The sequence below is a fragment of the Corvus kubaryi genome, unplaced genomic scaffold (genome assembly GCF_017639235.1).
Source record: "Corvus kubaryi isolate FWS band 111438036 unplaced genomic scaffold, C.kubaryi_AGA036_p1.0 37308, whole genome shotgun sequence".
NCBI lineage: Eukaryota > Metazoa > Chordata > Aves > Passeriformes > Corvidae > Corvus > Corvus kubaryi.
This window is the reverse complement of record NW_024581096.1, coordinates 9,297,090-9,315,947: the sequence shown is the minus strand read 5'-3', so window position 1 is coordinate 9,315,947 and position 18,858 is coordinate 9,297,090. Positions and strand designations below refer to the sequence as shown.

General features: G+C 42.8%; 1 protein-coding gene across 6 annotated transcripts; it reads left to right on the top strand.

Moving 5' to 3' along the window:
- The first annotated feature begins 2,395 nt into the window (after positions 1-2,395).
- Positions 2,396-18,616, top strand: ZNF131 (zinc finger protein 131). Of its 6 annotated transcripts, none has more exons than XM_042028409.1 (8): positions 2,986-3,751; positions 6,060-6,198; positions 7,274-7,375; positions 8,366-8,510; positions 10,290-10,653; positions 10,756-10,978; positions 14,510-14,640; positions 16,952-18,616. In XM_042028409.1, exons 1-8 carry the CDS (start codon positions 3,728-3,730, stop codon positions 17,612-17,614), a joined length of 1,791 nt encoding a protein of 596 aa, XP_041884343.1. In that variant the 5' UTR covers positions 2,986-3,727; the 3' UTR covers positions 17,615-18,616. The 6 variants fall into 6 exon arrangements, with proteins under 6 accessions (XP_041884340.1, XP_041884343.1, XP_041884342.1 ...); XM_042028408.1 differs by adding an exon at positions 5,179-5,257 and having other exon boundaries at positions 10,290-10,978; XM_042028406.1 differs by lacking the exon at positions 2,986-3,751 and adding an exon at positions 2,396-2,528 and having other exon boundaries at positions 10,290-10,978.
- Positions 18,617-18,858: the final 242 nt, after the last annotated feature.

The window sequence follows — 18,858 nt, the reverse complement described above, 5'->3', positions numbered from 1 at the left end:
GTAGAACCAGTCAAACAAACAGCAATAACTCTGGCAGTAACAGCAAACAATCACAAACCCAGTGCCAGCCTTCTCGGCTGTCGGGCCCTTTCCCCTCGGGTGCAGTTCCGCTCGCAGCCGGCAGGGGCGCTGGCGGCTCCCGGTGAGCAGGGCAGGTGCGATGGTTCCCCCGCGGCTGCAGGGGGGCGCTCCGGAGCGAGCTCGGGGAGCACGCGGCACCGGTGCCCTGGGATCCCGGGAAGGGATGGGACAAAGGAGCTTCACAAACCCCTGGGCAGCCGATCCTGGTGTCCGGCCGGACCCTCGGGAACAGCAGGCTGGAACGGCAGGCTGGAGCGGCAGGGACGAGCACAGATCCCGGAGGACAGACGAGATGTATCCAAACGGGGAACCCGTGGAGGTCGGGCAGGCAGGGCGAGCAGGGCTACAGCGTAGCGAAGGCTCGAAGCAGCAGCGGGGCAGGGCGGCCACAGCCCAGCCTCCAGCAGGGCAGGGAAAGCGGCTTTGGGATCCCGGCGTTGTTTCCAGCAGAAAGAAAAACAGCCGAAGAACCAGCAGCTCCTTCCTCTGCAGCTTCTCTCTCTGAACGCGAGAGCGAACTGACCCCACACCCAGGTGAAACAAAGGAGTAGCCAGGCCCACCCCACCCCCAGTGGGCTCTTTTTGTCTTTCTTAAGTACAGCCATTTGTCCCCTAGCAACATGCATATGGGAAAAAATTCTTTTAACAGGAAAAAAACTAGGACTAAACTAAAACCCCAACAAGAAGCAAGCCACCAACACTGGATAGGTAGAAGGTGCTAGAATGGAAAATCTTAATTCTTGTTTTGTACTTTGCTACAGTGATAGCTTTAGCAATATTTACTTCAAATACCCTCTATTTGAATTATAAGCTATTGGACATACAGTTCTTCCACTACAAATTAGATCTCTGGTAGTTTAAAACAAACCTTCATATATTTTTAAATGCAGGAGGCATCACCATTGCTTATGTGCTGTTGTGTACCAGAAAACAAGAATGGGTGTGGCAGGCAACTCCTAGGTTGCAAATAACTGTCTGAGCAGATCTACTGAAAAGAACAATAGTACTGTTACATTAACAAGGCCATTAAGCAATAAGCACCATGGAAAAGGGATGGAGTTTGTAAACATGTCCATTTTCAGGAATTAATATGGGCAAGCTCATTAGAACGTAGAGCCACTCCTTGGGGCTGCTCTTCTGTTGTCGGCATCGACATAGAGGCTGTCAAAGGGATCATCATGCTGACTGTTCTGACAAGTTAAACTATTATACTGGTTTATTTGGATGAGTACATTTTCATCTGGAGGCAGGACACGAAACCTGGATGACTAGGGGACTGCAGTGTAGAAAAGAAACCCGAGTGTCACGTTGTCAGTGCTCAGACAGGATGGCAGAGGGGCTGGTTCCAGCCAGTGCCATGCATTTGCTGTCTCTTCCTGGGGTGCCTCAACCAAATAGCCCAGGAGCTGTGTTGGAGCTGCAAGGTGCTGCCTGGGCCTTTCCTTCCTCAGCTGTGGGGCCTTGGAGCTGAAGGGGCACAGCTGGGCACCACAGTGAGCCTTGCTGGGCTGTATGTCACTGCAGCTTTTGACACCACTTCATGATACCCATTTTGGGCACAGCTCAATCTAAATTGTAAAGTAACACGGTGTTACAGAACTGCACAGAAGAGCGGCTGTGGAACGGAGTTGAGGGGACATGGGCTAAAGGCAGTCCTGTGGGCAGGAGTCCTGTGTGTGGGGGTGTCTGTGGTCCAAACACCACCTGCCTTCCAAAATGTTCTGGCATGCCAGACTATGAAATCCACCTGCAAAATGCATCTAGTAGGGGAGTTACAGGCATTCCGTGTCTGCAAGAGGAACAGAGTTGAACAACAAAGATGATCAAGGGACTGGAGTATCCCTGTTACGAGGACAGGCAGAGGGAGCTGGGCCTGTTCAGTCTCAGGAAGAGGTGACTGAGAGGGACATCATCAATGTCTGTCAGTGCCTGCAGGGAGGGGTCAGAGGAGGGACCAGGCTCTGCTCGGTGGTGCCCAGCAATAGAACAAGAGGCAACAGGGAGTAAGTGATGCACAGGAAGTTCCACCCGAACATGAGGAAGAACTTTAGAGCACGGGTGACCACGTACTGGAACAGATTACCCAGAGAGGCTGTGGAGTCTAACTTCACAGATACTGTCCGGACACAATCCTGTGCCATGTGTTCTGATGACCTTGCTTGAGCAGGGAGGCTGGACCAGAGGACCCGCTCTGGTCCCCACCAACGTGACCCATTCTGTCACTCTGAAGGCGTCACACTGAACATACGGACTACAACTCCCGGCACGCCTTGAGTCGCCGGGCCCCGCCCCAGCCGCGCGCGCGCCCTGTCGCGTGGAAGGTGACCGCGGGGCAGGCCGGGAATGCGAGTCGGGATTGGCCGGCGCGCGCCCCGCTTTCCAGCGTGCTGGGCAGCAGGAAGCGGCGGCGGCGGAACGAGAACCAGCGCGGCGAGGAGCTGCTCCCGGTGAGTCCCCGGCGGAACCGCCTCCCCACCCCTCGGGGCGCCCCGTCGTCGGGCCGCGACCCGGCCGGGAATTGAAAAGGGATCGATTTAATGCGCGCTTTGATGACGTAATAAGGACTAACGAGGCGGCGGCGCTGCCGCGCGCCGGGCTCGGGCCGGCAGCGGTCGGGTCCTCTCTCGGGGCACCCCGCAGTACCCCCGTGCCTGCCGGCGCCGTCCGCACCGCGCCCGGATCCGCCGTGCCCGGCGGGCCCTGGGCGCGGGCCAGGCCTTCCGCCTTCGCCCGCTCCGGGCACTCGGCGGCCGCTGATTGGCTTCACCGCCCGGGGCGAGCCCTGCCTGCGCCTCGCGATTGGCGGGGATCGCGCTGACTGACACCGGCGGCCGCCAATGAGGCCGCGGGTGGCCGCGGGGCGCACGGGCCGCAGCCCGCGGGAGGCGCGCGCGGGTGGCGGGAGCCCTGGGTGGGGCGGAGGTGGTGGGAGCGCCTCCTAGCGGCCGCTGTGCCCACAATCCCAGTGGGAACGGCACCGACTCTTGGTCTGCACTGCGGGGCCGAGGGGCGGGATCGGGATTAGGATCAGCATCGAGGCCTGGCCGTGCCTGAGCGTTGGTTTTGAGGAAAACGTGTGGCAGTGTGCATGAGGAATTCCTGCTTCTGCAGTACACAGCGGGCGGGTCCCCCTTTCCCAAGATGGCGGTGTTGCTGGCAGCCTGCATCAGCTCCTCCGGGTCACTCGACCTGCCCCAACACTGCCTCGCTTGCGCTCCCGTGGGATCCGTGTGCGGGAAACAAACATCTGATGCCTGAAATCCAAGGAATTCCTGATGAAGCCCAGGAGAATAGTAATAGTAACATGGCTTCATTGAGGTGGATTTATAAAAACAGCTCTGCGAATTACATGCACATCATATGAAATGCGTCCGGGGTTACAGGCTGATAAGGCAGTATTTCAGTGAGTCTTCCAAGGAAATTGCATAGACAATTGAAGCGGTCCAGTCTCCATCCCTCATCTGTGAGCCCACTTACACGTGGGAATTTGGATCACTTCTGTCAGTCTTCCTTGACTGCTTTGTTTTCCCAACTGTACTTTTCACTCCTTCCTCCAAAGCAGTCATGCTCTTATAGAACATGTGCTGTTCTGTTATGCTTTTTTGTGCAGTATGACTGAGGTTTTTAAAATGAGAATACTCAATGAATGATGCAGCTGCATTTAGACACGGTAAATTCACATTTTTACTAGTTCTGTGTAAATTAATGTACTGCCTAACATAAGGTGTATGTTTCTTACTGCTTTGTTACGAGTTGTAAGAAAAAAAGACTTCTTAAAGTATCTTGTGTTTGGCTGGGCGAAGGTTGCTCCATTATTTGGAGGTTTGGGTTTGGTTTTTTATCCCTACCATCAGTTTGGAAGTAAGGCAAAAATCATGGGATTTGGAGGTCAAATTTTTGCTTAAGGAATTACGCTTTTAATTGCAAGTCATTTGCCCTTTTACGATGTGTCAAAAATGGGCAAGAAGAATTAAACTGTGAAGTAGGTAGCTGACACCTTCCCACATGAGACTTAATGTGAAATACCAGATGGCAAAAGAAAAGCAGGAGCTTCTGGTTGTCAGTCTTAGACCCATCATTACAGATGAGGTGAAGAGAATGCAGCAGCAGCATCTGCTCCCTTCCACCTCATCTTCCCCTGCAGGCTGGCCTCCTCTGCTCCCTTTAAGACCCTGACAGGTGTTTATGGTGTGAAAGATGGAATATGTAGAATTTTCTTAAGAAAGGATGTGCTTTGATGTTTGATTTTTGTGTACTTTCAAGCTTCTTCAACAAGAAGGGAGATTTAATCCATGAAACAGAGAGCAGCCAACAAGCTCAAAGTGATGTCCAGGTGTTAGAAGAACAAATAACTTGTTGGTAGAATGGCCCTCTTAAGGTGTACGACTGGACATACTTCAGTGATCTCAGACCTATGGGGCGGCTAACAAAGCCTGGGAAGAAGGGTGTTCTCTGATACTGGACACAGAATTTAGGGGCCACAGGGACATGTAGCAAAAACCCCAAAATAAGGAAGAAAACTCAGCAATTGTGCTGGAATCAGCTCCAGCTGGGTAACAGGTATTTCTGGCTGGGGGAGATTGTGACCACTGACCCGAGAAACCCACTGACCCAAAAGAAGAGAGACTGAGCATGCAGACTAATTTGCACGGGAAGCAAGAAAATCCTTAGCCAATAGAAGAGAGAATACTAATTAATAAAAGAACTATGTTACTTGTAACCAATGAACATTAATCCCTTAGTTTGCTAAAATGTGTAATTAGTAAAAAGTTTTTATAGTTGGGTACTTGATTTGTGGAATTCCACCAGGCACCCAGGCTTGTGCAACTCTGAAATAAATAATCTGTGCCACCTCGAGTGTGTAATTACTGGCTCATTGCACACCAGGTAATGAATCCAACTTTTGTGGGCAACATTTCTGTGGTTGGCAATGTATCAATAGCAGGTAGGGCTGGATTTCCTGAAGTGGTTGCTTCTGCTCTACTTATTTCGTGCTCCTGGCAAAACAAGTTCTTCATGGATGACTTTTTTCTGGGAGACAAGAAAGAGTGTGTTTTGGGATGAAAACAGGAACTCCATAATTCTTTTTTTCTGCAGCATTCTAAGTGTAAGCCATGTTAGTGTGGAAGCTGAAGATGAGTGTTGCTGCATGGATCTGAAGTAATTTTGCCTGGAGGTAATTTGTGAAGTGCTTTTGTTGAAGCACTTGCATGCTCTCCTGAGGTTCTTTTGCATAAGCAGCAGACTACTGTCTGCATCTCATCCACATGCATGGAGTTCTGCTAAACCTCTCCAGGTCTGAGGTCCTCCACAACTCCCACCCCCAGCTATGTTTATTGTGTTAGCAAGGGAGGAAGGGCTATTGGATTATAAGCATTATGTGTCTCTTTCAAAAGGCTGGCAAAGAGTATTTCACTTTAGAGGGGAAGAAGTATAAGTAGTATGGATTAATAAGCTTGACAGCAAATGAAATCCCTGGCAGTTGTGATGCACTCAGGAAGTTGAAAATTGCTTTCTATTACATTCATGTTTAACGGAAGTAAACATCTTATGTTCATGAGCTGCAAAATGTGACTTAAGTATATGTTTTAAGACCTCTTCATCAACCAAGTGGATTGGTGGGATTGCAAGAAGTAACTGTACAAAGATTCTGACATTATGCTGCTGTAGTGTTGAATGAGTAGCTGTGGAGATGTTGCACCCCTGCAGTATTTGCTTTGAGGGTGGTGGGTCCCTGCTGTAGGATAAAGAAGTACACTTCGACTGTTTCTTCATGTGTCTAAATAAGATAATATTGCACATCATTAACTGTGGCATTTCCTACCTGTCAGCTAACAAAACCTGTAAGCAAGACAGGTTTTCCTTTGGTTTTATAGTCCCTGCAAAGTGCTAGTTCACAATTGTATAATAACCTGACTGTGCACAGTATTTACTGAGTGGCACAGTATTCTTACTATCATACCATATTTGTTTTGCAGACCAGGCCTTTTGCCATGGAAGCTGAGGAAACTATGGAATGTATTCAGGAATTCCCTGAACACTATAAAGTTATTTTGGATAGACTGAATGAACAACGTGAGCAGGACCAGTTTACAGATATTACTCTGATTGTTGATGGTATGTACAGGCCTGAGAACCAGTGGGTATACAGGAAATTCTGAAAGCTGTGCTGGGATGATGTTGGATTTTTCATGGGTCAGCTGTTAGACTGTGAACAAATTCTTGGTTCTGTACCTGTGTGCAAGTTACTTGAAAAATTTCATTGTAGTGATTAATAATTTTGCTTCTGCTTTTCCAAACAAGAAGCTAAATATTTTCAGATAGAAGCCCTTCTTGAAACTGGTGTGCTGTATTTAGTGTGCTAAGCATTCCCAAAACATGGTTAAAATATTCTTTTCTGACTTGAGCTGGCTGACTGCATGCAGAAAACTTTTACAAATACCGTGTTTAAATAAAAAAGCCCCACACCTTGGAATAAGCAGTTTCTCTGGTATCTGTCTACTGTTTTAATATATACTTCAAAAATTGTAGAAGCACACACTTTTTTTATGTGTTCTAAGGACATAAGAACTGTTCTAAAAGAATGAGAAAAATACAATTGCTTATTATCTTCTTAGAAAAGGTGGTATATTGTAGATCACTTAAGACTGCTTCATATGTCAAACATGTCTTAGAATGGATGAACACTACAGGGAATGCAGGCAGTGTCCACTATGACAGACTTAGCTAAAGGAGTACCACCTGATCTTTAAAAGGATAGCAGCAACTCACTTGAAGAAAAAGGATCCTACGGAGTCCAGATTAGAAGGTGGTAAACAAATGAAGAAAAAAAATTATTCTTCAGGGACTGCCATAGCTTCACCGACAGCGCTTGCCCTGAATGTTTGCTCCTTCTCTGTCATTACCACATCCATATGTTGAACTCAAAGCTGGTTTTGTGTGCAGCTGTGTAGTTCTAATCCATGTTGCTTCTTTTATCCCTGTCCTATTTAGCCGTATGAATGTTCATGCCTCCACTGGGGAGAGGAAATACACAGTCAGTGTATGCTGCAGGAATAGATGTTTACACTGGATGGTCCTTTTTTCTACATCTGCATTTATTCTGCACTATACATATCTATAACATAACATAATAGAGTTATAGCACTATTAGAGTGTTTCCCTAAACCAAAATTTTTGTCTCTCTTTGCAGGTCACCATTTCAAAGCTCATAAGGCAGTTCTTGCTGCCTGTAGCCAGTTCTTCCACAAATTCTTCCAAGATTTCACTCAGGAGCCTTTGGTGGAGATTGAAGGTAATCTGACTTGCGCAAATAAAAGCATTCAGAGTTGTGTGCTCAAACTGGAAGTTATTGTAGCATCCTTGGTACAGGCCAGTGCATAGAATCATAGAATGTTCAGGGTTGGAGTAATAGAATGTTAAGATCATCTAGGCCCAACCTCCCCTTGCCATGGACAGGGATGGCTCCCACTAGACCAGGTTGGTCAAGGCCTTATCCAGCCTGACCTTGAACACCTGAACATGCTTGGTCATAGCACTTGGCTTTCTAGATCTTAGTTCCTGAGTTGTTCTGAGACAGCTACCATCCCTGGAAAGAAAACCTTCCTGAAGAAAAATCAAAGTGAGAAAGAGCAGTATTAAATATGTTGGAAGGGAAAATGTGAGATTATCTGGTACTTTTTCATTATTTTTTTCCCTTCTTTCCCCTAATGCATGGCTAATGAAGGTCAGGCAGACCCTGTATATGTTTTTAGGACTAGCAATACTACACAGAAGTTTTCCCTGAGAAAAGCCGTTCTGGTCAGCTGAAAAAGGCTGCCAGTGATGGCCAATGGTAGATGCCTTGGCTGAGATGCAAGAGCATGACAGACATGGAGCAATACTTACGTGGTAGGCAGGGAGGAAATGAAATTCCTGGAGCAGCATTTCAAACTTCAGGAGCAGTATTTTTAAGTCTATATAATATTTAAACAGCTTTTGGTTCATCTTATCCTTCCTTTTATCTTTGTCATGGCAAAACTCCACAGTTTTTCCAGATTCATGTGTTTCTCTAGTATGTTTTTTTATTCCACCATGAGTGAGGTTGGAACTAGATGATTTTTAAGGTTTCTTCCAACCCAAACCATTCAGTGGTTCTATGGAGCCATTTAAGGGTATCATCTTTATGAAACTGGCATCTACAGTACTGTGATCAAAGTGGTGTGCAGGCAAGTGGGCAAGGTTTACTGGGAAGATGAGACTGCAGAATTGTTAAGCGTAACTTGTTTCTCTTGCCTGTATACAGGTGTAAGTAACATGGCATTTCGTCACCTAATTGAGTTCACCTATACAGCAAAACTAATGGTGCAAGGTGAGGAAGAAGCAAATGATGTTTGGAAAGCAGCGGAGTATTTACAGATGCTAGAAGCAATCAAAGCACTTGAAATCAGGTAAGCACATAAGCCTCTTTTTCTTCCCAGCACTGAAGGAGAGAGTCGCAATAAGGCTTTTGCAAGAGCTGGCTGCCAGTATTTTGCAGTGCCGTTCCGTATGCTGGAACCTCCTTAACTTGTGTAGGACCATATATTCTTCTACTGTAACATACATGTCAGAATTACCCAGGGTAAAAAAAGAACGTCGTGTTCATTGGGCTAGAACTTGATGACAAGTGCCATGGCTTGTAAATGTTGCTGATGTTTTAGGGCTGTGACTCTGATAGGTGGTCTCTGTGCTGCCTGATGGCCCACACCTGACTGACAGCTGGCTGTGCAGTGACAGTGTGACTTTGGTAATCAGACCACATTAGCAAGTTTGTGCTGGTGTTTTGATTTCGCGCAACTTTCTGCTATTTCTGAGAGAATAAGCAGTGATCTTAAAACTGCTCGCTGCGAAATTAACCTCTCAAACCTTTTGAATGAACGTAACTGCTAAAGTCAGTTTTATCTGGGTTCAATACTCCATCAAATGTTGCTGCAGCACCTGTTATCCAGTACCAGGAACTGTAATCCATTGCCAAAGTCCAGCTTGAAAAAAGTGGGTGCCAGTCCCATCATGCTGTTTTTCATCCCCTTTCTTCCATTTCACTTCCATAAAGTGCTCTCATGTTCTCATTCCTTCTGCATGCTACACTGGTTGCTTTTGGTATGTGATGCTGGAGCTCCTTGCAATGTACCTGTCATCTTGTAGACATCAGAAATCCAGGCTGTATGAAACTGGGTTTAGCTACTCTGTTTTCCCATGTGTGAACAGAGTAAGGTGCCATTTATAAACTGTGGCCTGCACTACATCGTTAGTGACACACCTCTGACATATGACTTGGAGATACTGGGTGAAGTCTTGTCTCTTGTTACTGGAAGGCCTGGAAGCGATAGGGAGTGCATTCCATGAAAGGATTCATCATGGTGCAGAGGAAGGTTAAAAGCACAGCTTACTCCAGTCAATCTATTTGAGGGGAATATAGCCACTTATTTTTGTAACTGGTGATCAGTAGTAAAACCTGCAGTACAGAAGTGCTGTGGATGACTTAAAAGCATTGACCCACTCAGCTGTGTCTGAGATGACATGCTGCCCTGAACATTTTGGAGGAAGGGAGTTGTGTGTATGTTATGCAGAGAGAGCAGCACAGAACTGATGGTTGTGTTTAAGCCCAGAAAATTAAATTAGAATACTCCTTCCACATCCTGGTGGCTTTTTTTGCATCAGCTATTAGCAGTGTGCCTTCCTGAATTACAAGATATGTTAACCTTTGTGTGTTAACCACACAATAACCATCGTGTGAAGTCACAGCTGAAGTGTTTTCTAACAAGCTCTAAGTACTGCTGGCACTTGCACACACTCCAGAGCTTAAGAGGTGAATGGTATAGGAGGGACTTGAACCTTTTTTCTGAGTAGGCAGGACAAAGAATTCATTATTTTAGAGGAGTTTTCTTTCCAACTACAAAATTTCACAAATTTTTACATAAGCCTATGTTATTAGGTTAAATGGCTTTTCTTCTTGATAGGTGCTCTGTATCATTCAAGCAGAGCTATTTAAAATACTTTATCATTTTACTGCACTGAGGAGCATAGATTAAGGACAAATTAGCTTTTGATGTGCGCACAGATTATGTGCTCATCATTCAACTTTGAGAAACAGCTAGGGCGTGTTGGATGCAGAAGTTAATTACTAGGCAGGAGTTGTTATGTCACTGTTAATTGATCTTAACCATGTTTACGCAAATGCTTTTCAGGAACAAAGAAAATTCATCACCCTTAGAATCAAATGAAGCACAAGGTAAAAATAAACCAAAAAAGAGGAAGATTGCGGAAACCTCTAATGTTATCACAGAAACACTGCCATCTGCAGAATCAGAGCCTGTTGAAATTGAGGTTGAGATTGCTGATGGAACAATGAAAGTGGAAGATGACAGCATTGAAACCCTTGAAGAAGTAGCTTCTGCAGAGCAATCCATAAAGTACATACAGACAACAGGTACATCAGATGAATCTGCTTTGGCTCTTTTGGCAGATATCACCAGCAAGTATCGTCAAGGAGAGAGAAAATGCCAGATCCAAGAAGAAGGTGATAATGCAGCTGACCCCTCGTGCAAACAGGTAGAAGGTATTGAAATTGTGGAACTTCAGCTGTCACACATGAACAATTTATTCCACTGTGAGAAATGTAACCGTTCATTTAAATTGTTTTACCATTTTAAGGAACACATGAAAACACACTCTACTGAGAATTACAAGTGTGACATATGCAATAAAAGATACCTACGAGAGAGTGCTTTGAAACAGCACCTCACCTGTTACCACCTTGATGAAGGTGGTGCCAGCAAGAAGCAAAGACCTGGCAAGAAAATACATGTATGCCAGTACTGTGACAAGCAGTTTGACCACTTTGGGCATTTTAAAGAGCACCTCCGGAAACACACAGGTAAGAGCACTGCCACAGTCCTGTGCTTGTAGCCTTCATTCTAATGTTTTGGGCTTTTGCATGTTTAGGGGAAATAGATAATATGCTGAAATAAACATGAGTTCTGAGTGCTAGAAATACTTCGCTTTTACTTATAACTAAAACAGTGGTGTGTCTTTTTGTTTGTTTGTTCGTGGGTTTTTTGTTTTCCATTGATGTAAACTTTGAGGGATTGAGTTGATTAAAAATAGTCACCTAAAACCAGAAGATACTAAGGAAGTTTCTGTGTCAAGTCTATTAAATCTTAAAGGTATTTTTCAAAATACTTCCTTAAGGCATGTTCCCTTCTTCAAAAGTACCGAACTGAAGAACTACTTTTATTTTCAAAATTCTCTACTAAGTGTGTCTGTTGAAATATTATTTTAATCACAATCTTCTTGGTGGAATACAGTTTAGAGTGTTTCTTTACCTAACAGAACTTCTGAGCAAATGCCTATTAGACATAAAATACCCTTAAAGAATTATTTCTTGTACCATTTTGTTTGGAAGATTTTACTCTTGCTCTTGTCTCATCTCATCTATGATTTGAATTTTCTTGGTTAATTAAGCAAAACTAATAAAACTGGCAAAACATTTCTAGTCATTATAGTACACTGTTTTTACTGTGAAATCTGCCTCTTTGAAATCTGGGTGGCATCTTCTGAGAACAAAGTGATTTGTGCTCCTTCTTTCTTCTTTGTAGTATGGGAGATTACTTCATCTCACTGAAAAGTCTGCTGACTGAACAGACACTGAGAATGACACAGATAACTGAATGTAAAATGTATGCAGTCTTGATCTTCCAGAGGTTTTTGTTAATTATGCCAGTCATGAATCATAAGTAAAAATTTAATAGAGGTTAGCAGCTCTATTTCTTTTGCAGCATGTTATTGTTAAAGCCTTTTAATTAGAATGTCATAATTTAATTAGAACGTATCTGTGTATGGGACTGTTGAGTATTGATATATGGCAGTGTCCAGTCTATTCCCAATACCGTCTTAAAAGTTCCTTTTATAAACAGCCTTTGGCAAGTCCTTACCCCCTATAAAGCAGGGAGTGTTTCTCCATTATAAGCAGTTCAAATCCAGGCTACTTAACAAAAGTCTATTAAAAAAATTTTTGGCAGATAATCCAAAATACATACTATGTTGGTTGTAGTATGTTGGTTGCTCTTGCAAAAAAGTATTTTTGATTCAAAGCAAGTTAGCATATCACAAGAGGTACAGAGTACTTCATAAATATATATTTATCTAATAAGTATAACATACGGAATCTAATTACTTACAGTTTAGCATTTTCAAAAGCCTTAAGCTTAAAATCAGAACAGATATCAGCATTTAACTGTGGTCTCCTAATGTGAATGAAAAAGCTCCCTTTCAGTTATAGGCTTTCTAAATTCTGAGTTCTATATAGCACTGGTTGAATGCTAAATTGAAATTGAAAGGCCTGTGAGAAAATGTCCTAAAAATATTTGATCCTGTTGTTGTTCAGTCACTATACCAGCAATTACATTAAAATAGCAATGGGGCAGTAATAGGATGATAAAATGGCTTGGGTTGGAAGGGACCTTAAACATCAGTTAGTGCCACCCTCTGGGGCCATGGGCAGGGTACCTTCCACTAGAGGAGGTTGCTCCGAGCCCCAGCCGGGCCCTGAACACTTCTCAGGGGTGGGGGCACCACAGCCTCTCTGGGAAACTTGTTCCATTGCGTCACCACCCTCTGAGAAAAGAATTTCTTCCTCCTATCTAACCTAAACCTATTCTCTTTCAGCTTGAAGCCATTCCCCCTTTGTCGTTATCACTACTATTCCCTTGTAAAAAGTCCCTCTTCGGCCTTCCCGTAGACCCCCTTTAGGCACTGGAAGGTGCTCTAAGATCTCCCTGAAGCCTTTTCTTCTCCAGGCTGAACAACCCTAATGCTCTTAGCCTGTCTTCACAGCTTAACTTCCAGGAGGATCTGCTCCATGATTTTTGGGGCATGGAGGTGAGACTGACTGGCTTGTAGTTCCCCAGGTCTTCTTCTGTATTTCCCTATTTTGAAACAGTTATGTTTCTGCATTTCCAGTCAGCTTGAACTTCACCAGACTGCCAAACCTCAAATTTTATGGATAGTTGCTTAACAACTTCCTTCACCAGCTCCCTCAGGACCTGCAGATGCATCTCACCAGGTCCCATGGACTTGCTTTTTGTGTTTGAGTTTGTCCAGGAGCTTGTGATCCATGCATGGTCTGTAGTATCACAGAATCACAGAATGGTTTGCATTGGTAGGGACCTTGAAGATCATCTAGTTCCAATCCCACTAATAGCTTGGGCAAAGTCCGTGATTTTTGACCTGCAAGACTGAAGGCAGTTTAGTGTCCTCTGCATTTCTTGTACAACACTCTCCAAAAATGTAGCATTTTCTAACCATTGAGGGGAATGTTCCCACCATTTAACATCTTTCTGTAGCTTTTGGGTGTATCAATGAGACTTAAGCTACTTGTGAATTTCTTTTGAAAAGCTAATTAGGAACTTGTAAATATTTCTGAAGATTGGTTTATTGGTTTTCCACTTCAATATCCAGTAACTGTTCCTGAAAATGCAGACTTTCAAACTAGCTAGGATTGATCCTCATGGTATTCACTGAAATGGTTCTGCCTCTTTTGGAGTTCATTATCCATTTGTTTCAGTAGTGGTGTTGGTGTCAGTACCTATACAGATTATTATAGACCTTCAGAGGAAACACACTCTTCCAATTATTTTTGTAATTTAATTTGCTTGAATGTCATTGTGTTTGTGCATGGTGCAATTCACCACCTTTTGTTCATTACTACTTGATGACAGCATAGTACCTTGGATAATAAAATGACCTGCTTTCAGCCTCCCCTACTCTTATGCTTAGCTGGCTTCTATTTTTGATACCATGGTTGAAATGAAGTGGCCAAACTGAAAGGAATTTTAATCTTGCTTGTGCCCATTAATGTCCCTCTGTGCTTTCTCTTCAGTGTATTTTGGAGAAAAGTTGGGTGCAGGTTTTTTTGGTTTAGTATTGATGCACTGTTACTTCACAATCATTCTGTGCCAGCTTTGTTTTCTGGAGTTCAGTTTCAGCTCTCAAGCATAAGCTGTTGCGATTGAAAATAAAAGGCTGTATTATTTAAATACTTCCTCCTTTAATATGTCACTTTTTATATTTACTAATGTGGATTCTTTAATTGTAACTATTATCAGATGAAAAGTGTGAAATAGCTGCCATTTCTTTAAGAAATTTGCCAGAATAGTAGTATAATTTCCACAAATACCTTAAATGCTACTAGTAATTGTTACATTGGTTTTCTTCTAAAAGAAGAAAAAAGAAGGTTTTGTCCTTTTATATTTTATTTCCATCTCTTTTTCTGCAGAATAATCCAGTTGGCCACATCTTTACAGTGTATTTATCAACCTAGACAAGAGGGAGAGAGGGGAAGAAGAGAGACTAGAAGGAAGACGGGGTGGTTTTAAACACTTACAAGTCCTTGTATCTGTCTTAACAGGTGAAAAACCCTTTGAATGTCCAAACTGCCACGAACGTTTTGCTAGGAATAGCACACTCAAATGTCACCTGACAGCCTGTCAGTCTGGAGCTGGCGCTAAAAAGGGAAGAAAGAAGCTGTACGAATGTCAGGTGGGTAATGGAAGTAGCTGAGTCTGAGGTTAGATACCTCCCTCCTTCAAGGAGCATGGGAGGACTGACCAGGAAAGGCAGTTAGAGTGGGCTTTCATCTCTAAGAGCTACTTTAGTAAAATAAAATAGAATCACAGAATATCCTGAGTTGGAAGGGGCTCACAGGGATCATCGAGTCCAACTCCCAGCCTTGCACAGGACGCCCCAAGAATCAGACCATGTGCCTGAGAGCATTGTCCAAATGCTTCTTGAACTCTGTCAGGCTTGGTGCTGGGACCACTTCCCTCAGGAGCCTGTTCCAGTGCCCAACCACCCTCTGGGTGAAGAACCCTTTTCTGATATCCAGCCTAAACTTCCCCTGACACAACTTCAGGCCATTCCATTGGGTCCTGTCACTGATCACCACAGAGAAGAGATCAGTGTCTACCTCTTCTCACAAGGAAGTTGTAGACTGTAGTGAGGTCTTTGGATTACATTCAACCAGAATATGCAGATAAATTCTCACCTGTAAGTATCTTCATATGGAATTACTGATGTGGAGCCTCGTAATACTTAAAATCATAGAGATTCTTCTGAGTAGGCTCCATTTTACTGGTCTTTCTGCTTTCTTTTCAAAGTTCTTGATACACTGACCTAGGTCTTTTCCTTCTGAGCATGCTTCACTGAAAGTGAAGTCCAAAGTCCAAAATACAAAGTATTATTTAATTTCTTGTTTTATTATTCTTCTGTTTGCCAAACATACTGATTTTGTGTCAAAAGTAATTCCAACTTATGACGGCAATCTGTAATATTTTTTAAACAAAATAAATGCTGTAGAGATAGCTAGGGTACTTGGTCGCTATACGTAACTGACATTTGAAAAGCTGTTGAGATAAATCTTACTTTACTTTTAAGGAACTGATTCAAGTCATAACTCATTTTCTAAACTTCCTCATCCTCTCACAGATGTTGCAAATGTGGATTTGTGTCCCTTCAGCCTGCAGAAACTGCCGCCATTCTTGAATAAATTTTTCTCTTTAGAACTAAATTTGAACAAATAAATCTTTGCTCACTGAACAAAGAGGAGAAAACATTGTGCTTTCTTGATGAGTCCTTTTGGTGCTCTTTAGGTGTATGCCTTGAATACGGAATTAGATTCTGTGTGGCAAGAACAGTAATTATGTGGCTGGGCACTGCTGATAGCCATTATCTTTATGTATGATTAAGTAATTTTGAGTGCTTATCTATAATATTAGTATTTTAAAAACTGTATGTGCAATCTCTTTCTGAAGTGTGAGCTTGGGGGGGGGAAAAAGTGTGGAAATAACCCATTTTAGCTGACTTCAACAGCAAAATGGAGATGTTTGTCTCGACTATACAGACTTGCTCTTGAGTTAATCCCTGTTAGATGCTCCCTCCATCATCCTTCTGTGCTGTTACTGCAAGTTATGAAGAGATAGAACATTCTGTTTCAAAACTATTTGCCAGCAGTGAAGGGGTGTTGAAATGTGTTCTTGTTGCTTTCTACAGTCAAGAACACTTGCATGAACAAAGACTTTTGAGCCTGTGGGTTTTTTTACTCCAAGCCTGGCTCTACCCCACTCTTCTGTCTCCCCTACCCTGCATCTTATTTATTTCTGCTGCCTCTGTGTGTTGTTTTCCAGCTATTTACCTTCAATGCCAGCTGAGGGAAGGAAGGGAGCTCATGTGCTTTGTGAAAACAGCATATCTGCAGTTGAGACAGTACTTTTGGCTGGAAAAGAAGGAGAGGGATGGAGTTTTAATAGTTTTATCTGCTGAAATCATACAAGTGGGGATTTTTTTAAATCACAAAATGGGAGAGTTCAGCCTAGCCTGTTAAACCTCACAATGTCATGGGCAAGTGAAAGATGATAAGGAAAAGTTGTTCAGTAGTACTTCTTCTAGAATGTCAGTAAAACGGCAGTTTGTATTACACTTTCATTGCACACTATTAATGTGTAAATATTTTGCCACCCAAAACTCCAGTGCCAGACATGGACTGATGGGGGGTATGATATTGTATGTGAATTTCAGATGAGAAAACTTTAAAATGCTCTACTGACTCATTGATTTTGTAGGTATCTTACATATGCACAACTCAGAATAGTTCACCATTGTTAAAAAAAGAATAAATAAATACCAAATCTCCTGTTCATCTGAAGCTGTCTTCTCAGCTTTTACCTCTAACATATATGTTTTTTGAATCTAAGTAGCAAGAAGCTATACAATGGGAAGCCATGATCTCAGATAGGCACTACATTTTGTCATATTTCTGTTGGCACTGTTTAACACACTGTATCTTTTGTTTCAGGTTTGTAACAGCGTGTTTAACAGCTGGGATCAGTTCAAAGACCACTTGGTAATACACACTGGTGACAAACCCAACCACTGTACCTTATGTGATTTGTGGTTTATGCAAGGCAGTGAGCTGAGAAGGCATCTCAAAGACATGCACAATATTTCAGAACTATTAGTGACAGAAGAGGTTCTTCCAGTGGAAGCTATGGAAGCTGAACCAGTAACGTCAATGACAATAATAGAACAAGTTGAGCAAGTGCATGTCCTACCAGTAATTCAGGTACAGGTGGATCCTGCACAGGTAACTGTGGAACAGATGCACCAGGATCTCATACAGGACAATCAAGTGAAAGGCGCGCAGATGGAGGAACTACAGGAGCAGGTGCAGATTAGTTACTTGGAAGTTGAACACATTCAGACTGAACAAGGTGCTGAAGTTCATGTGGAGCAGTTACATGTTGAGCATGTAAATCAAATACAGATGGAAGAAGTACAGGCAGAACTTATAGATGGAACAGACCTTGAACAAGTAGAATATCGAAGTGTTGATCAAGGAGAAGCAGAAGAAAAGCAACATAATCAAACAGATGATGCAGATAAGGAACATCATGAACAAGCTGAAGACTTAAAAACACAGCAGTTAGTGGACACACAGAATACAAAAGTGGATGACTAGGACAATGAAATGAATGAAATACCAAATTATTTTTGTTAACTTTTACATTGGTTTTTGAACTGTCACTGGTCATCTTTCCAATATGCTGTCCGTAGGAAGCTGGACAAGTGGACCAAAATTAGCTTTCTTCATGTACAATTAGACTTCTCTCATATGTGAAAAATACTTTCCCATTCAGGTAGTGCCATGGAAGAGAAACTACCACAGACACGGACAACTTTGTGAGGTTTTTAGCAATGAATAGCGTGTATCATTTTTACATCATTCCTGGGCATATGTAAGAATAATTTCACCTCTTTTCCTCTTGCAGTAGAAGCAAAGTCTTGGATATATTTGCAGGATGTCTGTGGTAGGAGAATCAGTAAAATCTGAGGGGTTCTGCTGTAAGTGGCAATTACGTACCTGTGAATTTTCAGATCTCAACTTTCAGGCTGGGCTAAAAGCACTGTTGCTGGAGGTTTCTGAGCACAAAAATCCTGTGCCTTTTCAACTCTGAGTGGGTTAAATTTCCACAAAGTTTCTAGAGTTTTTGAGAACTTAGTTCTGTAAGAGGCAATGTAGGTAATGTTATAGTGCTTTATATTTTTGCTTGAAATTGTCAGTTACTGATTTTCTTTTTGCATTAAAGTAGAAGCAGGGGGCTGAGGGAGGGAAAATATTTCACTTGGAGGCAGCAGAACATCCTAAAAGGGACACTTAAAAGTAGGCAAAGCTTGGTAGAGTCTGTGATAAACATGAAGATTTGGAAGAAGGCCTATGAGCAGGCTCTTCTTTTATAAATAATAATTTTTGAAAATGAATATGTTTAAACATAAACATAGAGACTTGTCTATATGGTATCAGATTCTTGTTTTTCTTGAAATGAAATTCTGACACTTGACAAAAACATGTGCTAAACATAAAAATAAAAGCCATAGGTATGAGTGCTGAACTGTGGATTGAAAAGTAGAAGTGTAAATAGTTTAATCGATATTAGACAATAAAACAATACCAACCATTAAATGTTGCATTATTTGTTCCATCCAATGTATTAGGAACAACTGAGTGACTGACAACTAAGTGCCAAGTTCCAGTGTTAAGGATCAATCTCATTTTTAATATGATTAATAGCTTTTTACTGTAAAGTTAGATTTGTTTAGAAAGTGTTTGTCAATGGTCAAGGATGCTAAGAACGTCTTAATTACTGCTGGAAGTTAGAGGTGCTCCAAACTCCTAAAGAAACTTTACTTTCAAAGCCTTAAATG